This window comes from Ruditapes philippinarum, unplaced genomic scaffold (genome assembly GCF_026571515.1).
Source record: "Ruditapes philippinarum isolate M1 unplaced genomic scaffold, ASM2657151v2 ctg248_1_1_1_1, whole genome shotgun sequence".
Taxonomy (NCBI): domain Eukaryota; kingdom Metazoa; phylum Mollusca; class Bivalvia; order Venerida; family Veneridae; genus Ruditapes; species Ruditapes philippinarum.
Window position 1 is genome coordinate 163,585 of NW_026860683.1, and position 18,868 is coordinate 182,452.

Consider the following 18,868-nt stretch of genomic DNA (forward strand, 5'->3'; position numbering starts at 1 on the left):
GCATACATGTAGTTCAATTGCGGATATTATATACTGATCTATCAAAAAGGAAATAGAACACTGAGCGGTAATTTCACACTCTCATGTAGCTATAAAGGCTGTTTAACGTGAATAAAACGTTTTTTTTATTTTAGAATTAAAGTCATATATAATGTTCACTTGCGTTTTATTGGTAAATCTATTTTACACGATATATTGATATAAATAATCTGGATTTAGAAAAAAACAAGACTAAAATAATATAAGAACTTAATTCGTAGATCCCCCATCAAAAACAACAACACTTATTAGCCATGTTTTCATTACATTATATTCTACCCGGGACAACGAGACAAGTACAAAGTATTGCAACTAAAAGTTTTTGATTTCGTATGACGTATACATTTTGCCGATATCATGGTGATATTGTTCAAAACGTCTTATTTATTTACAAATGAATTGTTTTTCCTTAATTCTCTTTATATTGAAAAAAAATTATCCAGTAATAATATTATTATTACATAGAATTGAATTTTACATTGTAGAGCATGTATGTTATAAATTTGCGCCCTGATCTTTAGTATCCTTAGTAAGCACCCAATTGCTTTACATTACTGCTGTCCTAACACTTCCCCGTATTTGTGTTGCCTGGGGAAATATAGAGGGTCCTTAATTATGCCAGTATTTTCAAAATTTCTGACCCGTTTATATCCTGACATTTCAGAAAAAAAAAACATTTTGCTTCAAACAAATCAAGATGAAGTATATACAAACACGTTGGTGTATTGAGTGTACATTTTGACCAGACCCACCAAACCCTGCCCCGGCTTGATCTGTCCCTTTCAACTGTCAATATTTCTAACATAAAAGGACGTCCGTCCTGTCTAATCATGGTAGGAATGCCATCTCAACGTCTGTATCCTCTATTCCTTGAGTGCGGGGACGTGTCAACATTAATATTTTCATACTTATATATACATTTGTTCAACGCACTGACTATTAAGTAAAACAGTTTCCGTTTGAAATTATATCTGAAGTAGCAATTTATTACTGATAGATTTGATATTCCGAAAATCCGTGATAGTAATTATGAAATATTAGTAAACAAAGTTGAACGTGAATATTTTATTTCATAATAATTGCAATGCTACAGCTGTTACAATCATGGTGTTATTTATGTTATTTACAGACAACAATGTGTACAATAAAAACGTAACATATCTGACTTATTTTCTGTAAAACATTTTCTCGAATGTAGTTAATATCACAAACATTTTAGCAAAAAGAACATAGTATATATAAAGGAAAATACAAGTGTAATAAAATGTGGAAAAAACAACTACATGTAAAAATTATAACACTATCAGAACATCACCTTATGAAACTGATTATTCTTAAGTTCGTACATGTAAAATGTCCACTGATATCAAGATATGAATCAGAAAAATAATCGTTTTTATTTAAAGAAGAAAATATGTAAATTGCAAAATACATGGCAAGAAAAAAAATATTTTAATACATCATCTGACTGTACGTCACTCTAACTGTATTATATAATAACTGTATTATATATGTAGCTATAACTCATGTATATTTAACGAGGTATAACTATATGAAACTATATAATGTGTATATTTTCGCACGTGTAATGGGTTTAGTTGCCTCCAAGTTTCCACGCTGTTCTCATCATTAGGTCAAAGTAAACGTCCATGTCTATAGAGGCGCTAACACCAGAATAGTAGTTTTCAAATTCATCCTTCTGAATCTGAAATACATATGTTGAAAATAACACATCTCTGTTAAATCATAAGAAAATGTTGTCGCCTATACTAAAGTGAGGGAACCAGACCTAGATATAAAGTTATAGCACTATTTGTGGCAAGTCGCATTCACGAACCTGTAGTACCACCCACAGACCAACATTCACGTATTTCCGCTTAGCTTCGACAGCATTAAATCTCTTGAGCGATCGAATTCATTACAGAAACTTATAATAAGTCCATTTTTAAAAAGATATTTTGTTTAAGTAGCTGTCTTTTACAAATGCATTAGGAAGCTCTTGCTCATTATTTTTACACATCTTCAATGCTAAAATCATAATATTTACTTTTTCATATTTTGATTTATTTCCCTTGTACTCCAAAAAAAACCTATCGTATTTACCTCTGCATGTATTTTTTTTATTTATTACAATGAAATACTTACTTGTTTCACATTTAACATTTATAACAACTGATCCGTAACTATGGAAAACAAATTGTAAAGGCAATAAAATGATTTTACGTTTTTAAGTACACGTAAATTCCTAAGTTTATAATTATTTTATGTATACTTTATCTATACATCATTGACATGTATGTGAATATAATATGCCCCTCATGATGATATAAAAATATAACAATCAAGCTATCCGGTTATTCGATATCATATAAAATGTTTTAGTGTTAAATCTTGTCACACGGTACACACCTATACAAGAATAAAAACGAGAGGAAGAAGAAGAAACAACATCATGACCGGCGGTAGGTGGAAAATGAGCGATAGACAACAAAGTATATATTTCATTACCCAAAACCGAGCACTAAGTTAAAAGTTCTTGCTCTGACAGCGTTTGACGACGACAGGATACTAGTAGTTACCTAATGAATAAAAAGTTTTGCAACCACTGTGTGCCAAAACAATACGGGTTAAATCTTGACTATAGTCATTTTATAAAAATGGCCATGAGCTATTGCACAATACTATTTTCTCTGTGATAGTCCCTGCTTTTGAACTTACTAGAAATCTTCTATTCATCCATTTTATTGAGAAAATCACTGAAAATTCTACTAATCGCGAATGACCTTTGTCTCAGTGATCCTGAAATTATTCCACTGTTAAACTCATTTTTTAAGTAACAACTGCGCAAACCTTTAACCCTTAACAGACATTTGCTCAATCGTATTTTAAGTACCATAAGAAAGAGAATTTCATTGACAAATTTAATTGCATCTGTTCAAACGACACTTGATATATTGTCCTTGCGACAGTGAACACTTTCGGGGCTTACTTACTTTAAGTAATTAGACAACAATCCCATTTAGTCTTTTGATTGTTATTTTATTTCCAATGTCAAGTTGTTTTCCAAGTATTTCTCTTTAATCATATACATGTATATAGTAACATGTAGGGGCTGATATGCATTAAATACTTTAATGTCAATAGAATAAGGAAGATACTACATAACGTTGGTATCATTGTTTAACTTAACTGACATAAATCATAAGAGTATATAATAAGAGACAATTGTTCTTTTAAGTGAATGTGAGTGAGACACTTGAAGTTGTTGAAATACATTCCTGCTTTATATAAAATTAAATGGAAAGAAAATAAACTGAAATAATTTTGTCTTGTTTTATAATAATTATTGCAATACCAGTTTTTGGTCTCTTGAGAATATTGCATCGTAAATTGTTGAAAGAAGCCGGAAATGGATGATAATCAGGTATAACTGAATGAAAATTGAATGATTTAGACTAAATCGGATAATTTCAGTAAATTGAAGCTACGTACGTGCTGAATGACCCCGAAAAACTTAGTATTGAGATATCGAAATCATTAAATTCTTTAAAACTTCATTATTAAACATTTTGTTATGATATCGCTAAAGCAGCATGTTTATTTTCATTACAATTCTGAAAATGTATTTAAAAGTACAATATTGTGAAGTGAATAAAGGAAGCAGTTTACATATTGCAAACGACACTTACAATCTATGTAAAATAGCCCCTACTATATTATATTGATTGCTTTGTTTTTCCTCTTTTCTTGTTCTTCTTTCAATATGGTTTACATGTACATTTATATAATCACACAACGACGTGACAATCTATCAACATGTCCATGTGACAAAACATAGCATTTTTACAGAACAACTAAATATCCTCTATTTACATGTAGTAAAACGTTTATGACTATTCACGGTAATAACGCCGTCCTAGAACCTACGACCATTATTCCAGAACAATTTCTCGTAAAGAAGACGAACATTACCGAAGCTTGACTGAGCATTCAGATTTTTTTCACCATATTTCTACTGCGTTACTAACACAGCAAGGGTTACTTTTTATATATCTAATTTTAGCAAAAATCTTTGGGGATATGATGTCACAGTTACGCAGTATTTAAAGTGTATGTTTATATTTTGTCTTGGAAATAAGATGATTCTTGAATGTATTCAATTTTTTGTCTATTCCTGCAATATTTTGAAACATAAATGTTGATATTTCTGTGCACATTCATTACCCGAGTATTTGACCTTATATAAGGATGGTTCCACACACTATATATATATTCTAAAATGCACATCGTATAATGATATATTGACAACATATAAAGACACATTGACATCAAATATTGTTCAGTTGACTACATATAAAGATGGATCCACATAATATAGTAATGAGTGCACATTGTATATGGAAAGGTTGGCCAAATATATTGCTAGTTGGACATAACAAATAGTTGTCCATATACTTGTACATGTCTATTCGTGCAACAATTAAGTCGTTACATGTACTTAAGATGGCTTACAATTGACACGGTACTCTTAAATAAAAAATGTGAGATGCGTCGTTAGTAACGTTAATAATTTACATGCTAAGATACATGTAAATAGGAGTATATGTCAAGCAAAACGATGATTCAGTTTATTCACGTTGCATTTTTAATCCGTCCAATAAAACGACGTCACTTATAATGTTTAAAAGCGTTATAAATGAAGTTTTCTTTGTCTAAAGATAATAAAATTTGTCTTAAATGATTAAGAAAAGATTGCATTTTGAGAATCTTTGAAAAAAGTAAAATGTCAAATTTGACCACTATGTTGGAAATGTCATGTCACGGCTCATATGTTTGACGTGGATGTTATTTAACACGTGAGCTCTTCTATTATAACCACGTGCAGTTTTTGTAAGGACAATATTAATTACAATTTGATAATGTGCTTACTAAATAAACAAGCAATTATCATAGTATTGCAAGCAATCCATAAATCCCCTACTGGTTAGAACCCCGTCTACATTTTGAAGGGGCATTGGCCATTCACTAATGTTTCAACTTTTTTCTATTTTAAGTAAATTTGTTGGAAAAGTTCTTTAAAAGTGATCACAGGATACAGTTTTTTATGAACAGACAGACAGACGGACTGAAGGACACTCTAAAGTTAATATTTGAAATATCCCTGTTACCAAAATATTACACTTTTAAAAGCAAAATTCTTAGAGGAGATAACTCTTGAATTAAAGATGCAATTTCATAAACATTTTCAGCTCTTTTTGACTAATCACAAATATTGTTATATTTGCCATGTTTTAAGCCTATTTGTTGCTAAGGCAACCAATATTTTTTTCAAAATAGGAAGAACAAATAAGACATGCATAATCTCAAGACTGCCATCTACCCATATGTCAAGTTTCATAAAAATATTTCCATTACTTTTTGAGTTATCACTGGATTCAGTTTATGTGTAAAATTTGCCATATTTTCAGTCTGTGTGTTGCCATAGCAACCAAAATTTTCAACAAAAAAGACGTGCATAATCTCAAGACTGCCATCTAACCATATTACAAGTTTCATAAAAATATTTCTGTTACTTTTTTCTTTCACACTGGATTAAGTTTATGTGTAAAATTTCCCATATTTTCAGTCTATTTGTTGCCATAGCAACCAGAATATTCAACACAGGAAGAAAAGAAAAAGAGGTGCATATAATCTCCAGACTGCCATCTACCCATATTTCAAGTTTCATTAAAATATTTCCAGTACTTGTTTGCGTTATCACTGGATCCAGTTTATGTGTAAAATTTGCCATATTTTCAGTCTATTTGTTGCCATAGCAACCAAAATTTTCCACATAGGAAGAAAAGAAAAAGACGTGCATAATCACCATACTGCCATCTATCCATATACATGTATCAAGTTTCATAAAAATATTTTCAGTACTTTTCAAGTTATCACGGGATAAAGTTTTGTGGACTGACAGACGGACAGACAGACAAACGGACGGAGGGAGGGTTAACCTAAAGTCCCCTCCGGTAAACCGGTAGGGGACTAATTAAATAAAGTATAGGTAATTTATCATTCAATCAATTAGCACAGAGAAAGCATTTATTCGTGTGGAGAGATGTCTTATACAAGCTAGGTCAAGACCATTTTGACCACATGGGTAAAACTTAGTACTTCTTTGGGCAATGCCAAATATCTAAGCTCTATGCCAAAAAAAATATTTCACATAGGATTGTAATACTACTTCCTATATGTATGTCTATAAAAACAGTAAAACCCAGAGCAGGGCCAATTTTGAGGACATAAAGGTGATTCTAGATGCAGAAGTCTCATCTAAGTTTATTTCAGGCTCAGGTTACCTTATGCACCAAACTATAACATTTCTATAGTTTTTACTATATGCAAATAGGAAAAATCAATGACCCCCTGGGGTGGGGCTAATTTTGACCCCAGGGCTATTATTTGAACAAACTTGGTAGATACCCATTATAAGATGTTTCATGCTAAATATCTTAGCTCTAGCTCTTTGGGTTCTTTAAAAGAAGATTTTTAAGTTTTTACTATATACATATAGGTAAAATCAATGACCCCCTGGGACGGGGCCAATTTTGACCCCATGGCTTTTATTTGAACAAACTTGGTAGACTTTCACTAGAAGATGTTTCATGCCAAATATCTTAGCTCTAGCTCTTTGTGTATTTTAGAAGAAAATATTTAAAGTTTTTTCTTTTGGTTGCCATGGCAACCAGAGTTCTGCATGGAATTAAATTCTTTGAACAATTTTCAAAGGTTACCACCAAAGGAACATTCCGAAGAAAAGAAAAAGACATGCATAATCACCATACTGCCATCTATTCATATATCAAGTTTCATAAAAATATTTTCAGTACTTTACAAGTTATCACGGGATAAAGTTTTGTGGACTGACAGACAGACAGATGGACAGACAGACAAACGGGCGGAGGGAGGGTTAACCTAAAGTCCCCTCCGGTAAACCGGTAGGGGACTATTTAAATAAAGTATATGTTATTTATCATTCAATCAATTAGCACAGAGAAAGCATTTATTGGTGTGGAGAGATGTCTTTTACAATCTAGGTCAAGACCATTTTGACCACATGGGTAAAACTTAGTACTTCTTTGGGCAATGCCAAATATCTAAGCTCTATGCCAAAAAAAATATTTCACATAGGATTGTAATACTACTTCCTATATGTATGTCTATAAAAACAGTAAAACACAGATCAGGGCCAATTTTGAGGACATAAAGGTGATTCTAGATGCAGAAGTCTCATCTAAGTTTATTTCAGGCTCAGGTTACCATTTGCACCCAACTATAACATTTCTATAGTTTTTACTACATGCAAATAGGAAAAATCAATGACCCCCTGGGGTGGGGCCAATTTTGACCCCAGGGCTATTATTTGAACAAACTTGGTAGATACCCATTAGAAGATGTTTCATGCTAAATATCTTAGCTCTAGCTCTTTGGGTTCTTTAAAAGAAGATTTTTAAGTTTTTACTATATACATACATTGTATAGGTAAAATCAATGACCCCATGGGAAGGGGCCAATTTCGACCCCATGGCTTGTATTTAAACAAACTTGGTAGACATTCACTAGAAGATGTTTCATGCCAAATATCTTAGCTCTAGCTCTTTGTGTTTTTTAGAAGAAAATATTTAAAGTTTTTTCTTTTGGTTGCCATGGCAACCAGAGTTCTGCATGGAATTAAATTCTTTTAACAATTTTCAAAGGTGACCACCAAAGGAACATTCCTCTGAAGTTTGGAGGAAATTGACTTAGTGTTTTACGAGGAGATGTCATTTAAAGTAAAAGTTTACGGACAACAGACGCCGGACAAAAAGCAATCACAAAAGCCCACCGTCACAAAGTGACATGTGAGCTCAAAAGTGAAGAAAAACCTTACAAATGCTATACTTTATGATATATTATTGAACCATGCTGCCACTATTCATAACTCCTATTGATAATTAATAAGCTTCACATGATGTATGAATGAAGTAAGATATATTAAAGCCTGTGATTGCTGAAAAAACAAGAACTGTCAGAGGACAGTAACGCTTGACTATTCAAAAATTTGTCACAAGGGTGTTTCATTGAGTATAATAATGCTTACCTATATGAATACATAAAATTGTCCAAAAAGGTACAAACCCTTCAAGTTTCAATACATTCCCTTCAGTAGTTATGGAGATACAAGCTTACACACAAAAACTTAACCAAGAATTTATGAATTGAAAAAGGGGCATAATTATGTGAAAAAGTAAATCAGAGTTGTGGGACTTGTGCCAATCATCTTAGATAATCACAGACAACAAGTGTGTGAAGTTTCAATCCATTCCCTTCAGTAGTTATGGAGATACCAGCTTACATACAAAACTTAACCAAAAATTTCTAAGTCGAAAAAGGGGCATAATTATGTAAAAAAGAAAAATCAGAGTTATGGCACTTATGCCAATCATCTTAAATAATCACAGACAACAAGTGTGTGAAGTTTCAATCGATTCCCTTCAGTAGTTATGGAGATACCAACCTTACATGCAAAAACTTAACCAAGAATTTCTAAGTCGAAAAGGGGCATAATTATGTAAAAATGCATTTCAGAGTTATGGGACTTGTGTCAATCATCTTAGATAATCACAGAGAACAAGTGTGTGAAGTTTCAATCCATTCCCTTTAGTAGTTATGGAGATACCAGCTTACATACAAAAACTTAACCACAGGGACGCCGACGCCGACAAATGGGTGACTGCATTAGCTCAATTATTCTCGGAAAATTCGAGCTAAAAATTGTCAAAATTTCAGGACAGACACTGTTGTGACTAACTGCATCTCCGTTGGGGAACATAAAACACTTTTTACAATGCACTTTCATTGTGTCTTTTTTTTATGTATAAGGATGACAAGGAAAAAACATTATAGCCATTGCCCAAGCATAACTATTGGACATGTTTAGGAGAAAGCAATAAAGGTTAAGAATGATTGTCAAGTTATTTGCTGACACAACTTAAGCATTCACCAATTACAAAAAGTCAAAGTGAGCATTAAGAGTCTGTGAGCTTCATATATAAGAACAAAACAATACAAATATATCTATGTACACTTTACTAATAAATAAAAGATAATGTCCTAACAAAATGAGCATAAGATAAAAACAGGAAGAGATATACAAGTTAAGCCAAAACTGAGAAAGTACAAAGAAAAATTATACAAAGGTGCCAAATACAGTAATACTCGTATTTCTTGATTATATTCCAAATCTCTCATGAAGAGATTAAGTTTTCTTTCACTGTGTACTATTTTCAATTTATTAATTTTTGTAGTTATGATGAAAATTAAATATGCCACTAAAAATGTCATTTAATTGAGCACATTAAGTATGTTGTTACCTTAACTGTGCGATAATGGGTTAACTCCTATTATATCATACAAGGCGTTAATCCATTACTGCACTAAGGTGACAATGTGTATTTACAATTTATATACAACCTTATATCAGAAATATCAGAATGTAGAAATGAATAATGCATGTGAAAATGGATGCTTATATTTCACAGTCTTCCAATTACATATGGTTAAACTGTAAAATTATAACTTTCATTTGAAAAATGAAATCCAGATATAACTTGAAACTGACAAAGATAAAAGTAAATTGGTGTGATTGCCAGACCAAAATCACCAACACCTTTGTTTTTAAATATGAGCACACATACATATGAATAAAATTCAAAAAATGATAAAAATCTATCTAAAATTTATCACAGTCTTGGCTGAATTTAAGACAGCAACATTAAAAAGTGGAAAAATTTCAGAAGAGTAAAAAATTTAAATATTATTTATCCTAAAATTTATATTCTAAAATCTCTTGCTATATCTAAAAGCTTGGCACCTATAGTTTTGGTCTTCTACACATGTGTGAGATTCCCCGTATATAATTCCTACTAAAGTAACCTATACAAAACGAAACATAATGAAATATTGTAAAATAACTTCATACTTGACATAATTAAGAGGTAGATGTTAACAAATTATAGTAAAAAAGTTCAGTGTCAAATTTTTATGAAATATTAATACCTCTTTTAAAAGCCTGCTATATAAAAATAGTTTTTCTAAATCAGTTAACAAAATGTAAAAGATGAATAATAAATTTTGTGTAGCGTGTTTTTTTTTCTTCTTCCAAATTGCCGTCTTAATGCAATGGGTAGCTCCACTATAAAAGTTTATTCACTACTTGAGTTGATATGCACTTCTCATCACAAGGTCAAAATATGCATCACTGTCTATCGAAGCACTGAGCCCACTATAGTAGTTTTCAAATTCATCTTTTGTTATCTGAAAAATAAAATAATAATCTTATATATAATTGATCTGACTTAAGAAAAAGCTTTTGAAAAAGCAAAGCAAAAAAACTAAATGAAATGTTAATGGATCATTGAACAAACAACAATATTTGCTGTTGTGTTTTATTTGCCAATGCTTATTAACTTTACAAATGATGAATGGTGTGCAATGGTACATTTTTCAAGCAATGAAATGTTAAATGAACAATTTTGAATGGTTACTAGATTCATTTATTTTATTGAACTGCATCAGGTGGTAAATTATTATAAAATATGCTGGCTATTTGATTAACTGTTTCAACTATTTTACTTAAATAAAGTATTTATTATAAATAAGTACTTGATAACTAAACTTGATAAATAATTAAATGAACGAAATGGTTATAATTTATAAAATTTGATAATTAAATGGAAAGAAATGGTTATAATTCATAAAATTTGGAAAAATCATCTGTGTTAACTAAGGTACAAACTAATACAACAGTAAATCAAAACATGTAAATATTCACGTTACAGCAACTGAAAGCTATCCATGTAAATAATTTTTTTTTTAATTTTGAAAAATTTATAAGAAAGCATTTGTTTAAATTTACCAGAAAGAAACAAGATGTTTAAGCATTGTTTAAAAACGTTCATATAATACAACAACAGCTGAACATTTGATGGAAATATCTTCTTGGTTCAAGCTTTTCCTTTTAAGTTTACGTGAATAAACACTTTTTTAATGACAGTTATATTAAATAGCACCAAAATTTTATCACAAATCTTTCTCTGAAGAAAAATCCATAATGTATGCTAAAAAATGATAAAATTTCTAATTTATTAAGATATTCTTTAGAAAAAATGAAAATATGTACTTTCATCATATCAACTGCCCTAGTTACAACGACTACAAGATGATTATGAAAAGATGGATATGAATTATCATCATGTTATTCATAAAAAAGAAAATAAAAGGAAATAAATTAGTGACTGTGAGAAGTAACAACAATAACAGTGACAACAAATAATTATAAAGGTATATTATGCCCTTCTTTTGATTAAACATTTCACAATTAAAGAACTATTCTAATTGATGAAATTTTGGATTGAAATCTATACAAGTAAGCTTGAAATAAAAGCACAATGATACAGAAGGAGTACCAATAAAATCATTTTTATATGAATCATTGAATTTAATAGATCTGTCAAACTTTAGTTATTCACAGAGCAATGACTGATATATAGCATTTTATTTATCATATATATTCAAATCTATTTTTTAAGTATCACAGGTTTTGACTTTTCCTTTTAATACAAAAACTATGTTAAAGAATTTCATACTACAAAAAGTGTTTAAAATGTGGGCATAATATTTCCTCAAAGTAAAAGGATTACTCATAACAAAGAACAAGATGATGTTAATGAAATGGTTAACAATAAAAGAAAGTTATTCATTAAAAGAGTTACCCTGTGGACTATTTTGATGTAACAATTTTTTATCAGATTGACTTTTGACTAGTTTTGAGGAGTCAGTAGCAGTTTTGAAAAGCTTGTGTTACCAGCATTTAAGGACCAGACCAGACTGCAGGTTAGCAATTTCTTCCTTGACCATATACTGTTTAGTGCCTGATTGAAACTCAAATGCATTAATGTCGGACAGAGGAGCCATGTGTTAGTGGTCAAGGTACCTGACTTTTACTCCATGGATTGTGGATTTAAGCCATATTTGTGTTTCAATCATGTTTCCACTTATGGCAACAGTAATAAGCATTGTAACCTGTCAAAGTAGGTGATTCAATCACACTGGAGCCAAAATACATGTATGTATTTAGTTTTTGCAAAACAAAAGCCAATTTATGAAGCCTATTCTATAATTCTAAGTTTTCAGAGATGAGTTGGTAATCCAGTTTTGATGAATATCAAAGCCTGTATTCAACAGATAATCTATTTACATATTTGCTGCAGCCATTTATTTATCAATATAAATAAAAAACATATACCGATGCCTGCCAAACATGCTTTCTTTAAAAAAAATACTGCAATCACACTTTTTTTCACTCTGACACACTTTTTTCATACTAAATTTCAGATAATTGCCAGACAGACTATTTTTCAAATTTCAGAACATTTAATTTTTCAGCATAGGACAGCTGCTGAGAGTAATGTATGCAATATTATGACAATTAATTAAATTATTTATAATTACATGTATATATCAATACAAATACATTTAACAGTATATCTGTACTTGTATTGAAGCATGCTGTAATGTGTAACATTGTGAGACTGCCAGTGTCTAATAAACATTTACTTACAACAACAGGCCCACCATACTAATATAAATACTAGATTAATTAAACATCACTGTTCAAGCAATAGCAAATATTATACGGTGCACTCGCACACTTTTACTGAATATATTGTTCTCAAAACAAGCTTTTCCACAAAGGCAAAGACTGACAAACCTTATCAGCTTCTGAAAACAGTTTTAGTCAGAATTTGAAAAGATATGTGAGAAGAATAAATTAAAAGATGTTCAAAAACAATGTTAATATAGTTAACTTTGATTAATAATATTTGTCTTGGTAATTTGCAATTTGGCACCTCTATTTGTCTATAAAGGAGTAAAGTATAAAATGTAGATATTGTCTAGATCTTAATTTCTAAACAATTAAAAGATTTCTACATCTATGCAATAGAATCTGAATCAAAAAAAGTCTTTTAGTGCTTTAAATGAAGTTCATTAAACTATATAGATATACGCCTTTTACGGGCCAATCAACAGTTGAATTTCACCCAATTAATTTGGTTTAAAGTTAACATTTGGTTATTTAACAGTTGACCTCTACTTCTAAAGGATTTGAAAAATCATTTAACCAAAGAAGTGTCTATTTTTATTTCTTACCCTAAACTAGCTAAAGAATAGGTTACTATCCACTATGAGCTTTCAGTTTTATAAATCGTATTTAATCCTACAAAAGTTCAATGAGAAAATGCTACAAATAGTCAGTTTTGTTACCAAGACAAAGAAAGAAAACAGATTAGAAAGTTGGCTTTAACATATTCCAACAAACTTTGTGATTCCATTTTATAATTTCCAAGCACTTCTCATCATCAGGTCAAAATATGCATCACTGTCAATAGAAGCACTAACACCTGCATAATAGTTCTCAAATTCTTCCTTAGTTACCTGAAATAATATCTTTCATATTTATATCGTGCACACATTCACTAATAAAAACAACTTTGCTGCTTTTCATTTTTTTATCTAAGTAAGTGCAGTTTTAACAATTTCTGTTGATTTTGTCACTTGAGCATTATTTTCAAATTTGCTGAATAGATTTTGTGTTCACTGCAATAGATTGTTCAAATAAATCTATTGTAGTGAAATAGGTAAAAGTAAATGCCTTTAAAAATCGAAATGAAAATCGTTTTTGATAAAGCATAAATATACAACTCCAACTAAGTATCACTTAATCATTGTGAAAACTGCACCAACTTTATAACAACAATATGACCAAATGGCCCTATTTGCAACAACTTTTTGATTTACTAACTGAATCTATAGTTTCCAAGCTGTTCGCATCATTAGATCAAAATATGCCTCATTGTCAATAGATGCACTAACTCCAGAATAATAATTTTCAAACTCATCTTTTGTTACCTGAAATATAGCAATGTAGCATCGACATGTGATGTTATACTCAAAGAAAGAGTCCAGTATGTCAGTTTTCCACTGATATTTATATGATATAAAATTAAAGAAACAATAAAAGTTATTATAATCTGAATTTCTTTTACTGGACTCTTTATAGTGCGTTTGCAGCTTTATACCTATTAACAAGCATTTTATACAGTCAATATAAGAATGAATTGACTTAAAAATCCTTGTTTAAATAGGTGATTACAACATATAAAACATATAATAAAATGTGAAGCATTAGGTGCATAAATAAAATTAAATGCATATATTCAACATTTAATAAATGTTGAGTAGGTAAGCTTCGGGAATATTTAATTTACTGTGCAAAATAATGGGATTTTATTATGGCATAAAAAGCATCACTCACTAGCTAACAGGATATGGGATCTCATTCCAGAAGATAGCTTTTAATAGATTCCTCAAATTTCACTTTTCACTTATTTTGCTTACTATTCATTCTAATTTTTCCTCTCAACATTTAACAGAGAAATATCCAAGCTGTGTTTGATAGTGATTGTACAGTGTGCTCATTTTTGAATTTACATTAACACTTGCTCTCATCATGCAGACATCAAAACATATAAAAACAAACAAAAAACAGCACAACGATACAGACAACATGAATGGTATAAATAAAATTAAACATGTACAAATAATAATACAATATTGGTCTTATCTGATGGTAAATAAAAAACAACCCCTAAGCCGGTAATTTTAACTTTATTTAAATAAAGGGAAATGAAATTTGTCTACAAACATGTGTATAAAATTTTATGAGGGAAAAAGTGTGTAATAAGTAAATGTTTGTTTAAATGCTGTTTTTTTTTTTTTTTATCTATTAAAGAATATCTCTAAATTGGCTGCTATGACAACTTAAAGTCATCCTAAGCACTAAAATAAAACTGTGTTCTATACATGTACATACCTTACCAGTTACCATACATATTTTAATGTTAAAACATGTTTATAAAAACGTCCTCAAACAAGTTTCAGGTGTGCGTCACAGGACTGTTTTTAACTCGCGCGTAAAATAAATTTATACTAAAAAAAAATACTGACAAACAATATAAATGAATTGTTGTAAAAAATACATATACTTATAGAGACATAACAATGTATGATAGCAACTTTCCAGCTTTAGCAGTGGATGCAGCTCTTCTTAGGATTATTTAGTTATGATCATGCATCCATGTCAAACCTTACAAAAGGTTGCTGGATAGTGAAATTTACTGAATATGGAAAAAAAAATACAAGCTCAAGAATTTAGTGTTATTCTTTAAACATAAAATCCTTACTTTGTTTAATAATTTAGTGTTATTCTTTAAACATAAAATCCTTACTTTGTTTAATAATTTAGTGTAATTCTTTAAACATAAAATCCTTACTTTGTTTAATAATTTTGTGTTATTCTTTAAACATAAAATCCTTACTTTGTTTAATGTCACAAAAAACCAAAATCTCATTTGTTTTTTTACCCCTGATAATTTCCAAACAAGATAAAGATAAACACACAGACAAACATCATACAAGACATGTACTCACACATTCACAATCAACTACGCACATGTACATTAATTCATTTTCCTTAATACATTTACATTAATTTGTTTGATTGACAATATGATATCCTATAATTAAGGTCCGATCTTCATCTATCTTCTTCAACAGATAAACCTTCACTTTTTCAACAGATAAACTTTCACTTAAAATGAGCACCTTTTCTATCATGTAGCAGATCTAGTCTGACAACACTCATACAAATTATGTTAAAATTTCAACTGAATCACTTCACTCACACTACTTGATTGTTTACTTGTAGAACTAAACATGTAGTATCAAAAGAGCAAACTATTGTCAATCTTTTTGGTAATTATATTTTTATTCATTTCGGCCGGCATTTTGTGACTAATGAAAAGGGAATGTTTTAACTTAAAGAATTAAATGTAAATTACACTGAAATTTAAAAATTTAACACAGCCAATGCTTCAAAACAAAACAGTCATAGTCAGAGCAATTATAACACAAATAGGACATGTACCCTATAAAGTAAGAATACTTTTCATTCCTGTATGTGTTAATGAAGAATGTGACAGATAAAAATATATTCTATTCATACTGTACACAAACTGACCAGTTGACTGCCAGCATCATGATACACAATAAGTTATGTTTAAGGAACTAATTAAACTTACCACGCCATCTTTTTCATTTGGGGTATCAAAGGAGTCCAGAAACTCTCTCAAACATTGGTCTTCTGTCCATTCTCCATTCAGGTACTTTTTATGTTTTTTTACATTATAGACACCTTTTAGATCTTCCACAGTAATAGTGCCATCACCAGTTTTGTCTAGTTTTCTGAAAGCCTGACTGATTAATGACTTCCTAGCTGCTGACATTGGAGGCTAAAATTTAAGAAACATAAAAACCTCATTTTTGGTTTTCATAATAGATGTAGACAGTAAGTCAATTATGCTAACTCTAAGAACAAGAAAGACAGTCTTAGGGACAGATATACAGGAATAAAATATGCATGTTTATTTCTTAAATTAAAAATTTACAAGTTATTTTAGAAAATCGATTTCCCTATGATCATTTTATGCCATTTACTGTTTAAATGCAATAAAAAAAGCTTATAATTCTCTCACATCTGTCATTTAGATTAGTTCTGTATTGTGTACTTTATGATTTGGAAACACATTCAACTGCCTTTTGGAAACAAAATCATATCATAATGATATAGAAACTTTTGTACTAATAAAAACATACTCTTAGTGCTTTCAAAAATTCATCAAAATCTATAGTTCCGCTGCCATCTTTGTCCAGCATTCCAAATGCTTCCTTTATCTCGTCCTTCTCCATCATTACACCATAATCTCTAACACCTTTCATAAATTCATTCACATCTAAACTTCTGTTGCCATCATCATCCATAATTCTGAATGTCCTACAAATTATAAACAGTTATTTCAATCCTCTGTAAAAAGAACTCAATAACACTTTGGACTTAAAATATTGTAAGTCCCAGATAACACCAATATTTACCTAATGACAACAAATGAAATTCTGAACAAGATTACCGTACCTAAGAGAAAAATGAAGTTGGACAAAAACTTGACTGATTGATATTTAATTAATTTTTGAAATACATTGTATAGCAGAATGCTTCTTATAATCTTCATCTTTCACTCTAATTTTCAAAATCTTCACTATGTCAGAGAGATATAAAATAGTTTTTCAAACTTCAAATATAAATACAAAATATTGATTAATAGCAAGTTTAAATATGGTACAAATTATGAATTCAGTTATGATATGTTTATCAGTTTATGTTTAAGATGTGCCTTTTTGCTCAAGCCAGTACCTACATGTAGTATATATATAAAGCATTTATGAGTATATATACAGTAAGTGTAATGATTATGATAGATAATATAACTTACTATAGGATTTTATGAAATAATATTACTCAAAAGTTTATACATGTACATGCAAATTTATACTCTTTGTAAGTTTAATATTCAAATGGCTTCTCAACATCTAATATGTTGTAAACAATTTAGTAAGAAAATGTGTCGAGACCCAAAGAATATTAGTCTCATCTGTATTGATCAAAGTACTTAATCACACATTTTCACACATAGTTCATGTATATATCTGTATATTGTGAGTGTAGGACAAAAGCCCTCCCGGACAAAAGCCCTCCCGTCAAAAAGCGACAAGGCGGACAAAAGCCCACCCGTGAAAATGACAAGGCGGATAAAGCCCTCCCGTGAAAATGACAGGTCGGACAAAAGCCCTCCTGTAAAATGACTTGGCGGACAAAAGTCCTCCCGTGAAAAAAATAGGGCTTTTGACCGCCTTGTCATTTTTTGACGGAAGGGCTTTTGTCCGTTTCCCGTATATTGTATTATACTTCCTCTAGATTATGTCCCAGCGCAATTAGAGAACAGATGAATCATTGAATGACAAATACATAAAATTATGTGAAGTATTACTAAAGAAATATCTAACATACTATTCATTTGTTATTTATTATAAGTAGCCGCTTATTTATTAAATATTAACGAACGAAATAACTACACTGCATCTTACTACAGCACACACATATATAAGTAACAGTATGGACATGCTCCATTTTCAATTATCATTCCAATTACACGTCAGAAATTTAAACAATATTTACGTACCTTCCAAGACCTTTGATTCCATTAGCACCTCTTTGAAGACACATCAGTCTCAGTCTTTCTACAGGATCTTTAGCGGTTTTTAGCTTCTCTGTACATTTCTGTTTCAATTCACGACTCTGTCTTTGCGTGGCGGCCATTGTTGTTTACAGTGGAAACAGCAGATGAAAAACAATATGCAGACACCGATTCTTCTGTACAATTGCGAATCAACAGCCTTTTTCGTTTACTTAAACAGTAAAAATGTCAGCAAGATCCAACGCGCTATCCTTGTATAGTTTATTTATACAATTATTGATTTTCAAGATTAAACTTGTTTGTCGCGCACCTGTCACATATTAACTCGTGGGAGCCTCGAATTGAGTGAATGCTCATGTGTTGTCAATGACAACGAGGGAGAAATTATTATATCATAACTATAAAAAAAGTTTTTCACAATTTAAAGGAGACAGAGCGCAAATGAATGATTGATGTTGAATAGGAAAATTTAGATTAAATATAGCACAATGACAAGCTAATCTTTGTAAAATACATTCGACAATTAACTTAAATATAGTTGAGCTTTACTAAGTATTAGGCGTGACGACACTAAATAGCATCGAATGATTGGA

At 30.5% G+C, this 18,868-nt stretch overlaps 1 protein-coding gene across 4 annotated transcripts; it reads right to left on the reverse strand.

Moving 5' to 3' along the window:
- Window positions 1-1,089: 1,089 nt before the first annotated feature.
- Window positions 1,090-18,617, reverse strand: LOC132713038 (calcyphosin-like protein). Of its 4 annotated transcripts, none has more exons than XM_060695481.1 (5): window positions 18,261-18,616; window positions 16,840-17,017; window positions 16,266-16,475; window positions 13,445-13,560; window positions 9,139-10,380 (listed from the first exon to the last, which is right to left on the reverse strand). In XM_060695481.1, exons 1-4 carry the CDS (start codon window positions 18,395-18,397, stop codon window positions 13,459-13,461), a joined length of 627 nt encoding a protein of 208 aa, XP_060551464.1. In that variant the 5' UTR covers window positions 18,398-18,616; the 3' UTR covers window positions 9,139-10,380; window positions 13,445-13,458. The 4 variants fall into 4 exon arrangements, with proteins under 4 accessions (XP_060551462.1, XP_060551464.1, XP_060551465.1 ...); XM_060695482.1 differs by lacking the exon at window positions 13,445-13,560 and adding an exon at window positions 13,928-14,034; XM_060695479.1 differs by lacking the exons at window positions 9,139-10,380; window positions 13,445-13,560 and adding an exon at window positions 1,090-1,744 and having other exon boundaries at window positions 18,261-18,617.
- Between the last annotated feature and the right edge of the window lie 251 nt (window positions 18,618-18,868).